Below are 14,779 nucleotides of genomic sequence, written 5' to 3' on the forward strand. Positions count from 1 at the left end.
ATCTGATCTGGACATGAGAGCAAGTGAAGGGTCTTTACTAGAGGTACAGCTGTCAGTGCATCAATAGTTTGTATGGGTCTGTAGGTAACGGGGCTTCTTGTGGGAGGTTTAGGTATGTTTTCGCTTTTACGGTCGGGGATGTCTTCCATAGATGTTTAAACGAAACGAGACAAAACGAGATGTATACGGTCGCCATTCCCTGTCTTTCTCAGACTTCTTGTTTTCTTTCCTCATCACGCATCTCTCTTTCGGAGGATTTCTTTCTGTCCTCAATTAGTACTTACATCTTCTTGGTTTTTGCTTCCCTTTTTCACATCACAGGTACTATCTTCGAGCAATCGACCATTCCATAGGTATCATCCCTTTTAGAGGTACTCTTATATGGTTTAGAAAAGCCACGATATCATCAATGACATAACTACCTTGGCAACCGTCGTAAGCGTAACAAACCTACGTTCAGTTCCATATATGCCGCTGTTGACTTGGCGTCAACGAGTTAACATGCTAAACTCGGTGTATATACCTAACTGAAAAAACGTGCCGTGTTTCGCACACGAATGACATCCGCCAAGATACCTGTATCTGAGCGCCACGTTGAACATGCGTTTCAACAATATCAGGAGTCGCTTGGTCACGAAGGGTCACTCCGGTAAACCAGTGTCAACGTGTAAGAACATACCAAACTCCAAGGTGGGAGTAAAGAAGGGACTAGGAAATAATGTCGAACAACCGGTCGATTGATAAGGTAAGGTGCCTGCTTAGAACACATCGTTCGCGAATAGGCACTTAGCCACGTTCTCATCAGTGCGTATGGCGAGCTATTTTGAGATGCTGTAGCAAGAGCTGCTGGACTGGAAAGGATTATGAACTAATAGGAAACAAAGAGTCTGGTGGAGGATTGATTGACGACTTGTAGATGAGCGGCAGGTGAGAAGGGTATTTAACTACCTTTTGGTCTCAAGTTGGATGGTGGTTCTTAGTGGAGAAATTTGTTCCCAGTGACGTATGTGGTTCATCGTTCTGTGAGACGCACAAGGTTTGATGCCTCGAGGACGGGCAACTAGTTGACCTGTGTCGAACTGACAGAGACTCACCAGAGAAGTGCAACTCGCACAAAGCCACAAGCCCCGATGTTGCAATCCTTTCACATGCTGTTGTCATCCTCAAGTCTGTGCTCTCAACCTCTTGGGCAACCTCGGCGTTTGCGGTGCTTCACCATCTTCAGGATCAGACTTCTGACACTGCCCGCCTGCTTTTCCCCGGTTGTATTTGCACATGAGTGGGGATCGTAGCACCGAGACTTCGATACCATCGACAAGCTACACTGTTCTGGTGGTCTAGATACCGGTCCAACCGCAACCCACCAGTGCTACACAAACAACCACACAGGTTTCTCCACAGCTGTTAGCCAGTCAGGATGGCAGAAGAATAAATAGAGAACTTGCGAATATTAGCAGTGAGTGATAGGGGCTTGACAGCGGTTCTGACAGGTGATCGTCGCCACTTAGCTGCTAGACCACGAGCCCAGGGTGCGTAGTTCTCGCAGATGTTTATAGGGTGGACGGCTGTTTGGACTTGACTCCATCTCGAGGATTTCTTATCTCGTTCTTCTGGCATTCCGTTCTGATGCCTCAACAAAAAAGCCGTTCACAGAAGAGTTGCCTCTTATAATGACAAGAAAGGATAAAAAGGAACCGGGGAAGACAACGAGGCAGTCTTGCATTCATCGTGGGCAAACTAGCTTGGGTTGAAAATGAATCCCGCTCCCCTTGTGCCCGTACGGAAAAAGGCAGCTCGAGGGAGAAGGACGGAAACCATTCACCAATATCACACACCAACTCAGAGTTTAATGTAACCTCCTTGTTCCCATTGTGGTGCACATGGCCCCCAGTGTCCCCCAACACGGACGCAATGCCACAATGGCTGACGTTGAACAGAAGATCCGACCCACTTGGATCTCCATCGATGTCACCCCCCGCCGAAAGAAAGCGGGAAGCTCCCCGCAACCCGCAGTCTCGCAAAGCGTGGTTTTTGCGGGGAGTTTAGGATAGGTGAGTAAGCGAGGAAGCATTGCATAATGACAAGAGAGAAAATCCGGAATACATAAAGGCGTCCAATATACCGTGCAAAGCCTTCCATTTCAGGTAGTAATTTACCTGCGAACCTTCATTCCCACATCAACTTTACCAATTCCTCTTTGCGCATCGAAGGATCGAGCCAGCAACGGGCCGCGGGGAAAGTGAAAGGATGGTCCCGTCTATTAGTGCAACGACAAGGGGCGGGTAAGCCCGCCGGCCCACCAATCATGATCGACTCGGTCAACATCATGCTCAACACTTGTCAGTTCTGCGTTGCTTTCAGGGGAACTATTGTTGATGAGGAAGAAAGATCTGCATCGTGAAGGAAACCCCTCCTTCATCCTTCGGGGGATGAGAGCCTCTCGTGAGTGATACGATTGGTGTTACTGCCCAAAAAGATCGGCGCTAATGGCCAAGCAACCTTACACCGACACTGTGTGTACGGGCCGCACGTTGCTGGCATCCGACGTCGTGAAGAAGTCAGAAGTTGAGGCTGGGGGGAACCGAGGCCGATCGTGTTTTGCCATGTGTGATTCGGTGCTTCGTTACCCATGTTGTTGTGTCTCCGAGTTGTTGTTGTTGGATGAAGGGTTAGGAATTGGACGGAAAAGGTATAAAGAGACCTTCTCATCCGCGCTTATCGACGACTTTTCTTTGCTCACCATCAGCATCAACGGCCTCTTCACTTCCAACACTTTCAACATTTCCAATCAACACCCCAAACGACTCCTGAACAACCTTCAAAATGAAGTTCACCACCATCGCCCTCACTCTCTTCAGCGCCGTCGCCATGGCCCAGGACTGCCCCCAGGCCACTCTCATGCCCGCGTGCGCTGTACGTTCTCCCGTCCGATGCCTTAAATTCTCGAGTTTTGTGTCAGCCATTGACTCACAGTTTCACAGGCCCCTTGCGTCAGTTCTGCTGCCTCCGCCGTCGGCTGCAATGGAGCTGACTACGCCTGCCAATGCTCCAAATCTTCTCAGCTCGTGGCTTCCGCTCAAGGTTGCGTTCTCGGGGGCTGCGGCATTGAGGCTGCCCCCACCGTCATCAGCGCCGCTTCTGCCATCTGCAGTGCTTGCGCTTAAGCGGTGTCTTGTCGACGACAAAACGACGAAAAGACTTTATCTCGCGATAATGAAAGATATCATGAGTACATGATTGGGCTATGTTGGTCTTGTCCTCTTCGACTGGTTGGTTTGGTTGGACTGGCTGGGTGTGGGGGATGATCTCTCTGTGTCGTACTAGGAGTGACTAATTCGGAGGGATAGTTGTCTGTTTGGCTTTGATCCGTATCATTGGTTCTTCTTCCGCAAAAAAAATGGATAACTGCAGTCTCAAATTCGGTTCCGTGTTGTTGTTGCCAGTGATACCTGTGACAGATCTGCAAGAAAGGGCCCGACAGTCGGCATAAACGAGAGATTGAGTGTCTGAAAATAGTTAAGTTCGTGATATCGCTATGCAATATTGCAAGGCGAGAAGGTTAGAATATGAAAAAGGTGAGGAACGAAAGGTAGCAGGGTGAGAACAATATGAGAAGAGGGTGAGAAATGTTTCTCAGATTCTTGATGGGACCAGAGGTCATCGCATGGGGCTCTGTTCATCAGTTGAAAGAGGTAGACACTATAGAGTGGATGCCAATGTCGAGGCAGTGAGGTAGTATCCTGTTCAGAGTTGAATGGCGTAAGGAATAGCATCAAGCAGTACTTGGTTTAAGCATTTGAAAAAAACCGTCCTGTCAACTCCAGATCTTGTATTGAGACGTTGAGTAAGTCTTGTTGGATGACGGGGTGAGTGTTGTTGTTCGACGATGGAAGTCGAGGACGAGAAGATGTCGCCGAGGCCCAAGATCACAAATGGTCTGTGCTTGCTGTGACACGTGATTTGGCATTGATCTATCTAGTGCACAGACCACTTCCAGCTGTGCTGTCATGTCGTGAGCTCTGAGCTCTGATGGTCCAAGCTGCAGCGCGTTTGTGACGCGGTGATTTTCAGAAGGGTTCCCGTCAATTCCAAAACCATCGATCGATCCAACAACACCAACACCACCAACACCACCAACACCACCACATCTTCAACATCGCCAACCACTCTTTCACACCGTAATACTGCTTCTCTTCACGACGCCATAATACCCAATTGATAAGGCCATGATAACGACATCACAATAGCGCATCCATCTTTTTTCTGTTGATTCTTCTTTGCGAACTCCTTGACTTTCGACGATGCAGTCGACCACTCCCAGAACAAGGCGCACGCCGCAAAGTACACAATTTACGTGCGCATAGTCCTTCACTACCACCGTTCCAACGCGGGAGAGACGCAAAGCTGACTTTGGTCTATCAGATACCCCCTTAAGAGCCGAGTGTACGACATCAAGACATACCCCGTCCATACTGCCCAAGGCTCCACTGTCCTCATCTATGGCCACGAAAACGGCGTCGCTTTGATATGGCGAGGCGGTCGCAAACTTAAGACATCCAAAAAAGCAGCAGGCGCGGCGCAAAATGGGGGAAAGCCGGAAGACGCCGTTATGATTATTGACTCGGACGACGAGAGTCCGGCCATTCCATCGACACCCTTCGTGGACAAGCCCGAGTTCGACGACACCGTTACTACCGATGCTTCCTCACTCGCCGATATTGTCCAGACTCTCGACCTGGCATTTGGCACAGCCGTCCACCACATCGCTGTATTGCCCATGCCCACCTGCACCGCCCAAGACGAAGCCTGGAACGGAGCGCAGATCCTGAAAGAGAAACTCGTCTTTGCCGTCACATGCGCCAACGGCGACGTCTTTGTCGTGACACTACCACTGACACCCCCATCAAACGAGAGCAAGGCGCGGCCGGCGCTGAAGAACAGCCTGCTCGCTGGAAATGCGGGCAAGGGTGCATGGGGGGAGACTCTGACATTGCTAGCAGGCCAGCGCAAACCTTCGGAAGGAGTCGCCATTACGCTCGTGAAGGAGCAGCCAGGGTCGGAGTCATCACAGGGCCGTAAGGGGTCTGTAACCCGTGTCGTTGTTGCAGCACACACGCGCGAGGCGAGCGGAACCCTTCGCTTCTGGGATGTTCCCTTGGACGCAACGCCCGGCACGACTGCTCGTGTCGAACCGTTCCAGACTGAGTACCTTCCATCACCACTCGGCGGCATCTCATTCAACCCGCTGCACGTCACACAGCTTCTTGTTGTTGATCCAGCGCATGCGGTGCGAATTTACGACTACTCCATCCCATCTCTACCTTCGGACGATACCTCAGAGGGCCCATTCCCCACCCAAGGCTCATGGCTAATCTCCCTCTACCAACCATTCGCCCGCGGGACGGGCATGTCCACGTCGCGCAAACCCGTCGTCGGCGCCGAGTGGATGGCCCATGGCCGGGCGATTCTCGTGCTGCTGGCCGATGGTCAGTGGGGTATCTGGGACATTGACAACGCCAACCCGACCACTGCCTCCTCGGCCGGTCTCTTTACCAAGGCCAGCTCTGGCCTCCGCGGGTCAGCACTCACCCAATTCAGCGTCTCAGGCTATCTAGAGGGAACCGCTACCGGTCCGCAGCCCCAGCGCAACCTTCCCACCACAACACAGAAATCCGCACCCCTCATCGTCCCCTCGGCGGTTTCCGCTAGCGCCAGCGCCCCCGAGAAGCTTGCCACCGTCAGAGGCGGCGTTTACGTTTCCCAACTTCCCCTCCCTCGCAACGGCCTAGGCGAAGAGTCTGCAATCCTATGGCTTTCCAACACCGGCGCCGATCACACTAACCCTATCGTCTGCACCATCCCCATCCTCTCCCGCTTCTGGGACGCCCAGCTTCAGCGAACTGGAGGCAGCCTTTGGACCAGCAGCACCCAACCGGCCGCGCGAATGCTCCGCCTCACCGACCTCAACGCCGGCTTACTAGGCGAGCGCCTCACAGCAGCCACCGCCATCCCGCGCTCGACCGGGTCTCTCACCGAGTCAACAGAAGGGAAGCAGCTCCCTATCGAGATCATCTTGCTAGGCGAAAGTAGAATGGTAGTCATCCACGAAAACGAAGATGCCTTCGATCAAGCTGCCGCAGCAGCAGCCGCCGCCGCCGGTCCGTTCTCATCCACCGAACGCCGTCTGATACCCCTACCTGCCCGTAAGAAAGCCAGGCTGGATCTTACCAGCGGCACCGCCAAGGCAATCATCGCCTTCCCGAAGCCCGAACAACCCAGCTCCAGGGTGTTCAACCTCAGCTTGGCCCGTCCTGAAAACGGGGAGAAACTGCTCAGACCCAAACTGTTGGAGGCAGCAGTCAAATCCCCGAGCGCAAGCTTCGACGGCGCGGGATCAACACAAGAGATTGACGAGGGAGGGGTCGCTGCCGATAGCCAAGACACTGTTGCGTTTAGTGCCTATGGTGGAGGAGGAAAGAGTCAGAGCCAGGGCCGTGATCCGGGCTTGTTGTTCATCAATGACCTGAACTTTGCTGCGGACGTGGAGGATGACAAGTCGGAGGCGGAAGGAAGAGACATCGAGGCCGAGTTAATGGATATCATGGAGATTGACAGGGAGTTGGAGGAGATGGAGAGTCAGAGGGGTAAACAGGGGACTAAGAGGGTGTTCTTCGAGGAGGGCTGAACGTTTGCGGGCTTGACATGGCGACAATATATCTACGGGACGGACGCGATAACACCGACTTGGAGACGCCGCACATCGATCCGCATGACACGACCGGCGTATAAATCCACTCCAACACCAGTCTGCCTCCGAAAGAACAGTACCGACGACAAGCAGTGCCGAGTAGCACACTACACTACCTACCTACGGATGAGAACAAATGGAGGGGAGGAATATGGAAAGTTGTCTACAGATACCCGACAATACTAACTATTTCCAAAACGAGAAGGACATTTTGAAGATATCCTTGAACGAGAACGAAAGACAATTCCAGCATCGTCTCTTCAGTCAGGCAGGGACCGTTTGCACCCTTGCTACCAACTTCCACTTGTCCATTTTTTTCCCTTGACCCCCTTTATTTTCTCGACGTTTAAGTCCATGCCTTACATTACCAGCTAACCTCAACAAGCATTCCCATCAGTTTTATTTTCACATCCCAGTCAAACAAACCCCCTTCGTCAATTTTTTTTTTTTTTTTTTTTTTTGTAATCTTTTTATTTTTATTTCTATTTTTTTTCCACTTCCACTTCCACTTCCTACAAGTCTACCTGTTTACCTACCTACCTACACACCCAACACATTCCATACATTTCACACATATCCTATATATCCCTCCCATATACTCCCCATTTCCTCCCAAATTATTCCTCCTTTACAAATATTTCCGCACGTTCAGGTGGAGCACAAGGCGAGACCAATCCTTGATTCCAGGCTCTGTATTCCGAGCGGTACATCAAAGCAAGCAAATCCCAAATGGGAGAGAACTTGTCAGTGTCACTTTGGTGGGATTTTGTACCAAGAGTACAAGTGGTGGGAGAAGAATAATCTTTTTTCTTCTTTTTATCCTGGCTTCCTTTGCCTTTCGGGCAGTTTTGATAGGAAGTTGGGTGTTGTGCGCTGATACATTTTTGATACTTTGCTGAGAAACATGTTCACGTTTAAAAAGGTACAGCAAAAGGTGAAGTGAAATGTGATAAATATTACGATTCGACTCTTGATGATTTTTATAAGAGGAAAACTTCGTGATAGTCATCATGATGCAATCAATAACTGCTGTGCGCGCGTCCCTGAACGCCTCTGCTTTCCCTTTACCCATCCATCCATCCATCCCTGTGAAACTGAATGGTCCCGGTCTTCAATTCCAAATGCAAATTCCGTCCTTTTTCTCGGTTGAACCCCCTTTAAGAGAACTCAGATTGCTTGCCAGCCTCCTTGGCCATCTTCTCCGTCTCCTGAGCCATACCCTTGGCCTTCCCTTGTCCCTCGCTCACGGCACCCTTCGCCTTACCGGCGAGCTCGCTGGCCTTACCGCTCGCCTCATCCTTGAGCTCCTGGGCCTTTCCCTGCACATCACCACCAGCAGCCTCGTTGGCAGCACCCTTGGCCTTGCCAGCGAGCTCCGAAGCCTTGCCCTTAGCCTCGCCAGTCAGCTCAGAAGCAGCGCCCGACAAGTTCCCGCTCGTCGCTTCGTTCGCAGCGCCCTTGGCCTTGCCCGCCAACTCAGACGCCTTGCCCTTGGCCTCACCAGCAAGCTCGGAAGCCTTGCCCTTGGCTTCTCCCGCCAGCTCCGAAACGTTACCCGAGGTGGCCTCATTGGCGGCACCTTTGGCCTTGCCTGTCAGCTCAGAAGCCTTGCCCTTGGCCTCACCAGCAAGCTCGGAGGCCTTGCCCTTGACGTCCTTGGGGATGGCGTCGGCGGCGTCCGAGGCGGCGTTGCTGGCGGCGTCCTTGACGCGGGAGGCGAGGTCGGAGGGGGAGGAGGCGTTGGTGAGGGTGTCAGCGGTTTCTTTGAGTTTTGAGGCTACATTGGCTGTTTGAGGAGGGAATGAGTTAGTGAATGTTGTTTGTTGAATGAATGAGGGGGAGAGAAAAGAGGGAGGATGCGTACAGCCAATGTCCATGCCATCGAGGGCCTTGTCAGAAACAGCGCGGTTGACGGTGTTGAGGGTGTCCTTTACGGTCTCGGAGATGGACTTTTGAAGGGTGACGGAGGAAGAGAAGGCGGCGCGGGGCGTAGAAGCGGCGGCGGCGCGGGGGATCTGGGTGGCGACCCTGCGAGTAGCAATTGTGAAGGCGGACATTGTGATGATGTGTGGTTTGTTGTTGTGTTTATGTGTTGGGTATCTTGGGTGTTGTTGTTGTTGTAGTAGTTTAAATTAGATCCTCTGCTTTGGGATTCGGTTCGTGATCTTTTTCTCGTTATTTGTTTGGGAGAAAAGGAAGTTGTTTGATTGATTATCGGTGTTTGTGTGACTGAATGGAAAGGGAAGAAGGAATTGTCTGAGATCGAGGATAATGTTGCTTATAAAAAGGTTGTTTGTTTGTTCCTTCCTCTCACGTTTTGTTGTGGTGATGTCATAGGTATTGTGAAGTGCAGCTGCGTGTAACCCCTGCAGGCCAATGACGTCCTCTTGCGGGGAAGGTGCGTGTGAACCTCGCTGGTCTTTGTGAGGGAAGGAGGTACCTGCGTACCTTGCACAATTCTCGGTTCAGCTTGTTCAGTCTTCTTTGGTCCAAACATTACAAATATTTTTTTTCAAATTGTTCAAATTGTGAAGTTCCCGTGCCTTGGTTATATTAGGGAACTATCACCTGCTACTCCACCGCCAACGATCATGGCTCGCATGTAAACAAGCACGGAACGCTGGAGACAGCTGCATCCTCTAGGCTTGACAGTTTTGAGGCGATGATGCCAGTGAAATCTGTCAGAAAAGCGGGAACTCAAGAGCTGAGACAAGTGCTTCGGTCGAGGTTCGTGTAGTTAACGCCTGATTCAGAGTCTTGACGAGAAGCAACACCACATGTACACTTTCCACTTCACATGGCAACCAGCACCAAACACCTTCACACCAACCATCATGAACATTGTTGAGAGCTTCCACAAGTTTTTTTGGAGGCTCCTTTCGATAGTGTAATTACCGGCGCCCATTGGGGCCTAGAGCGGTAGATCGCAACTCGTCAAGTCCCGTGGCTGTCACCCATGTCGAAAGCTTGGCACCTTGATGGGCCTTTTGGTGGACTCCATGACGTTACCACTCAGGTACCTACCTCTAGCTACACCAAAAATACCTGCACCAGGGGCATCACAGCCTCCAACAACCTGTAACTTACCTTACCTGATTGTCTGTATCAGATGGATCCGTGACGCCTTCTGACGCTTGACAAAACATGAAGCAAGTTACAGCAATGGAAACAAATGTACCCAGGGTCCATCCATGAGGAGGAACCCCGGTGACCCCATCACTTTTCCACTCAGTCTTTTCAGTCATGTGCTGTTTGACTTCAAACTGGTAATGGTATTTTCAAAATTGCACATCACTCTACAACAACGCATTTACCGCCCCTTGAAGACAGGCTTCCTCTTCTCCGCAAACGCCTTCAATGCCTCATCGCGGTCCTCCGTCCTCACCACCCTCAGATACATATCGTTCTCCACCATCTCACTGGGCTCTTGCACGGCCTTGAGCGCGGCCCTGATGGCGACCGGGCCGCCCTCGCAAATCTCCATCGCCAGACGGACCGCCTCGCTCAGCGCCGTCCTGCGCGCCAGGCTCAGCACCATCTTGTCCCTCGGCTCCTGCTCCATGGCCGCCCACTCCTTGGCCTGCTCCTCGGACTCGGGCGCGACCTCGACCAAGCGGTCGGCCAAGCCTAGGAAATAAGCCTCAGGGGCGCTGACGCGGCGGCCGGTCAAGATCAGGTCGCGCGCGCGGGGGATGCCGATGAGTTGGGGCAGACGGTAGGTGCCGCCGGCACCGGGGATGATGCCTAGTCGGGTTTCGGGAAGGCCAACAACGGCATTGGAGGTCAGGACGCGGAAGTGCGTGGCCAGGGCGAGCTCGAGACCGCCGCCGAGAGCGATGGAGGAGATGGCGGAGATGGTGGGGATGGGGAGGTTTTGCAAAGAGGTGAGGGCAGTGCGGAGGGAGGTGAGGAAGGCCGCTGTTCTGTTTTTTGGGGAGAAAGTAATCCGTTAGCCATCCGGATGGTTGGGGAAAAGTTGGGAAGGGTTGAAAAGAAAAAAGAAAAGAAAAGGTAAAAGCTTACTCCTCCTGCGAAAACCCCTTGCGCTCCTTCAAATCCGCCCCCGCGCAAAAGCTGGTGTCAACAGCCGAAGAAATAATCAGCGCGCGGGTAGGGCCCTTTTCATCCTCGCCAGCCACGCCGCCGAAGCGCTTCTGCCACGAAGCCACGGGCTTCTCCTCGCCGGTCGCGGCATCGTACTGCGAGTGGACATCGTCAATCTCGTCGCGGAGCGAAGACAACAGAGCACGCGAGATGGCGTTGCGCGCGGCAGGGCGGTTGAGCTCGAGAATGCGGATGTGACCCGAGTTGGGCGCCGGAAGGTTGGTCACCCGGATGATGGGGCCGGCGGGGGCCTCGGTCGAGTAGAAGCGGCCGGCGACGCGGACGAAGCGGCGGAACGACGAGGTCGTGTTGCGCGGGAGGGCGATTCTGACGGCCATATTGTGGGTGAGTTTGGTTGATGCAATTGGCCGGTGATGTCGAATGGAAGATGCAATTGCGACAATGGAAACACAAGTCCCGAGATGTGGAATCGATAAATCTTATCAGTGAGCTCGGCCCAAAAATTGGGTGGAGAGCGGCATGAGCTTCAGCGGGAGGAAGCTGCAAATGACGTCGTGTTTTTCCCCGGAGATGCGGAGAGAGCTGCCCCTGCCGCTGTTATAGAACTCCCCCACAACGCCGAGCTTTAGAAGCAGTTGCACTAACATGGAATTCACAAGCCGAACGGAAAATATCATCCAGCATCACTGCAATTATACAAGAGATTTTCTCCTCAAAGATGCGAGGCATCAATCGAAGTCGCATTCATGAATGTTCCTATCCTTCCATATCCGCGTCCAGCCGAATCATGTTACCCCTAGTTAGGTATCGCAAGCAAAACCCATGGCCGAGGATAACCGGGCGGCCCGTCCTAATATGGAAATAAGCTCCCCCTGTAGGTGTACGACCGTCTACCATAAGACGCAGGACCAACCACGTGGTACCCCAAATCCTCACCACATTCTCTTTTCTTTCTCCAGATCCATTCGTGTTCCTCGATTGCCCGCCCAGTTTCTTATTCACCCAAAGGCGACAGAAACAATCCGTAAGAAACTGGATAATCAATCATCCTCCTCATCCTTGGAGAACATGACATAGATGTTGCCATTGGTAGCCACGTACGCTCCACCACCCGTCATCTCAGTCTGCATGCCCACAACGCCGTCGAACTTGCAGGCGTCTACATATATCCTCTGTCAGCGATTTTTTTACTCAAAATAACATTATTCGAGAATTCAAATGTTGTACTCACCCAGAATATGTTGTCCAGCAGCAGCGATGTCGGACCTACATCCACCCCACCACGTTTCAGTCAGTCACGGTCAGCACCTTATCCCAATCATCACTAGTCCCCTTCCTTCCTTTCCTTCTTCCCGTTCCCACCCTTCACCCCACCAGCACCTATGTCTAGTCACTCCCAGTCCAGCAGTCCAAAAAAGAAAAAAGAAAAAGGAAAAAAAATACTCACGCATCAGCAACCTGCGTCCCCCGCATACTAACCCCCGCCCAAAACTTGCCACTGCTCCTCTCGCACAACGCCATCCCCGGCGCCGGCACAGTCAACTGCTCGCTGCCCTTGGCAGCAATCTCCTCGAGACAAGAGCGTGCGTCGAACATGGTCATGAACCCTTCCGGGTCGGACACGCAGGTCGGGGTGGTGTCGACTGTGGAAGAACCAGTTTGGCGGCGGCTGGTGGTGACGACGGTCTTGTGGTGTTTGTTGATTAGGTTGAAGGGCAGGTTGGTGTTGTCGTTGCTGTTGCTGTTGCCGTTGATGGGGGTAGGAGAGGCGAGAGCCAGGGGGGCGATGAAAGCCGTGAGGCCGAGGAAGAGAGAGGGGATGGTGGAGAGTTGCATTTTGGGTGGTTAGTTGGTTGGCGGTGAGTTGTGAGTGAGTGGTTTGATGAGGGATGGGGTAAAGGTTGGTACGAGGAGGCAGTGAGGTTTGTTGATGATGAGGGAAAAGTAGTGGATGGGGAGGGGGGGATATGGGGTTCTTTTATAGTTTCGAGTTTAGCTACTGGTGGATTATCCTCATGGCGATGATGGTGATGAGACGATTCTGAGGCTGCCTTCGAGAACGTTTGTCTATCGTCCAGTCTGCGCCGTCTGACTGATTCCAGCTCATACTAGAGAACGGAGAAAATTTGAAGTCGGTGAGTAGGTAACTTGATTCATGCGTGCTTTGTTAACGAGATGAAATGGTTGTCAAGAAACACAATTAATGAGCAATTTCTCCAGATTCATCCTATATGCTTCCAGTTCTTCCTGGCCGCCATCACGAAGATCAACTCGAATGCCCCCAAGTTCACCCCTACTGTGTAATTCTTCATCCATCTCAGTTACTTCGAGAACACCAGCCAGATACTCGTGCCCTCCAGGCTGTCCGTGCCAACCACCCAGCCATCCTTGCTACAAGTATCTGTATTTCACACTATCAGCACAAGTGACTGAACTCAACAATCCTCAACTCCCCCTTCCGAGTACTAGCCAAGATGAAAACTCACCCAAGATCCTCGACGCAGCCTTGGAAATCGCTCCTCTACACCATAACCGCATCGCCCTTTCGTTAATAATCACTTCCACAACTTTCATCCTACATCTACTTGGCTTCCAATCCTTTCCTTTTCATCCCACCCTTCTTCCACCAAGCCCCACATTTCCCCTACGCACCAAACACTGCCCTTTCCACCTTGTCTATCATCCAAACATTACAGCCTCTTCATGCTTAAGCCACCAAACACCTTTCAAAAGCCCCAATCAACCCGAATGTGCACAAGAATGAAAGGTTGGGGGATGGGGAAAACTCACTTGGTAGTTCTCCGGTCTCCATCCCCACTTACCCCTGCGCGCAGCTTCCCACTGCCCCTGACGCACAAGTCCGTGCCTGCTTGAGGGATGACTACCTCTTCGTTTGGGTGCAAGTAGAAATCAAGTAGGCAAAACCTTCCGTGGGACTCCCACATTCTAGGGTCGCCTGGGATGATGTCGCATCTGACCTCGCGTTTTGCCATGGATGACTTATTGCGGGAGTTGTAAGAAGTGGAAATGGCTTGTTCTGGAGTGAAGTTGGATGGAACATTGGGGTTAGAAGTGGGAGCTGCTGTTGTGGAGGGGGTGATGATGGCCCAGTCGGCTAAGGGTGAGAGGTGGGTGAACTTCATGGTGAGTTGTTGCGGTAAGAGAGTGAGTTGTGGAAGTAGTGGGTTGGGATGGATTAGTGGTCCTGTGGTAGACATTGGTGGGATTCTCACCCTTTATACCGCGACCTATTGACTTCCGCCAGTATCTGCCCTTTCAGACTTGACGTTGGCTTCTAGCACCCCCTTTCCTTGATTTCTCCATGAACGGAAGGTCAAAGATGCAGAAAATGTTGGTTTCGTTGGGACTCGTGGTGGAGGTGATGCGGGAATCTGAAAAACTTCGTTTTGTTGGGTCAAGTGCGGTGCCAGCCTGATCACCCGGATCAAGCAGCTCGAGGTATAGAAAGTCTCATGTTAGTTTCCGCAAAAAACAAGTATTTAGGGTTGTTTGCCATGTCGTTGCCGTGGTTGGTGCTGTTGGTCATGTTGGTTCGGTTGGGTGGTTTGCCAGTTACTTGCATTCGCGACACTGGGCGAATCATACTACCGACGGGCAGCACCAGGGTAGGCTGAGCCTCGGTGTAAGAAGAGCTGCAGTGGAAAAAGGTTGTAGTATGCCAAAAGATCCGGAAAAATTGCTAGATTCTGTATTCCAAAAGGGAAAACCACCCAAATCATGAAATTAGGGTGACTTTCATGATTATATACACATTTCTAGTCGCCCCTACATACCGGCCTACTCTGGTTTGGGCAGTCCTCTCTTCCCTCTGTCTGTCGCTGGTTTCGTTCCTTCCTCTACGTTGATGGTTTCCTTCCTTCCTCACTTTCCTCCTTCTCAGCCAACCCTGAGTTCCTGCTCTTCTGGACATAGCATAGTAATTCCTGTATCAAGGCAGTACAGTAC

At 52.0% G+C, this 14,779-nt stretch overlaps 6 protein-coding genes across 6 annotated transcripts; 2 read left to right on the forward strand and 4 right to left on the reverse strand.

Moving 5' to 3' along the window:
• Positions 1–2,823: 2,823 nt before the first annotated feature.
• NEUTE1DRAFT_147701 (uncharacterized protein) lies at positions 2,824–3,418 on the forward strand (the record flags this gene model as incomplete). The annotated part of the gene is made up of 2 exons (XM_009854642.1): positions 2,824–2,913; positions 2,982–3,418. The coding sequence occupies 2 exons, from the start codon at positions 2,824–2,826 to the stop codon at positions 3,162–3,164; spliced, it is 273 nt and encodes a 90-aa protein (XP_009852944.1).
• Positions 3,419–3,886: 468 nt separating this feature from the next.
• Positions 3,887–7,013, forward strand: NEUTE1DRAFT_123599 (uncharacterized protein; the record flags this gene model as incomplete). Its single annotated transcript, XM_009854643.1, has 2 exons — positions 3,887–3,909; positions 4,423–7,013. The coding sequence occupies 2 exons, from the start codon at positions 3,887–3,889 to the stop codon at positions 6,683–6,685; spliced, it is 2,286 nt and encodes a 761-aa protein (XP_009852945.1).
• A 681-nt stretch (positions 7,014–7,694) lies between these two features.
• Positions 7,695–8,974, reverse strand: NEUTE1DRAFT_66461 (uncharacterized protein; the record flags this gene model as incomplete). Its single annotated transcript, XM_009854644.1, has 2 exons — positions 7,695–8,534; positions 8,613–8,974. 2 exons carry the CDS (start codon positions 8,803–8,805, stop codon positions 7,906–7,908), a joined length of 822 nt encoding a protein of 273 aa, XP_009852946.1.
• Positions 8,975–10,000: 1,026 nt separating this feature from the next.
• NEUTE1DRAFT_85151 (uncharacterized protein) lies at positions 10,001–11,224 on the reverse strand (the record flags this gene model as incomplete). Its single annotated transcript, XM_009854645.1, has 2 exons — positions 10,001–10,671; positions 10,772–11,224. 2 exons carry the CDS (start codon positions 11,188–11,190, stop codon positions 10,059–10,061), a joined length of 1,032 nt encoding a protein of 343 aa, XP_009852947.1.
• Positions 11,225–11,815: 591 nt separating this feature from the next.
• NEUTE1DRAFT_66466 (uncharacterized protein) lies at positions 11,816–12,649 on the reverse strand (the record flags this gene model as incomplete). Its single annotated transcript, XM_009854646.1, has 3 exons — positions 11,816–11,972; positions 12,045–12,079; positions 12,261–12,649. The coding sequence occupies 3 exons, from the start codon at positions 12,647–12,649 to the stop codon at positions 11,854–11,856; spliced, it is 543 nt and encodes a 180-aa protein (XP_009852948.1).
• Positions 12,650–13,383: 734 nt separating this feature from the next.
• NEUTE1DRAFT_47706 (uncharacterized protein) lies at positions 13,384–13,806 on the reverse strand (the record flags this gene model as incomplete). Its single annotated transcript, XM_009854498.1, has 2 exons — positions 13,384–13,489; positions 13,604–13,806. The coding sequence occupies 2 exons, from the start codon at positions 13,804–13,806 to the stop codon at positions 13,384–13,386; spliced, it is 309 nt and encodes a 102-aa protein (XP_009852800.1).
• Positions 13,807–14,779: the final 973 nt, after the last annotated feature.

Source organism: Neurospora tetrasperma, assembly GCF_000213175.1.
Source record: "Neurospora tetrasperma FGSC 2508 unplaced genomic scaffold NEUTE1scaffold_5, whole genome shotgun sequence".
NCBI classification, from domain to species: domain Eukaryota; kingdom Fungi; phylum Ascomycota; class Sordariomycetes; order Sordariales; family Sordariaceae; genus Neurospora; species Neurospora tetrasperma.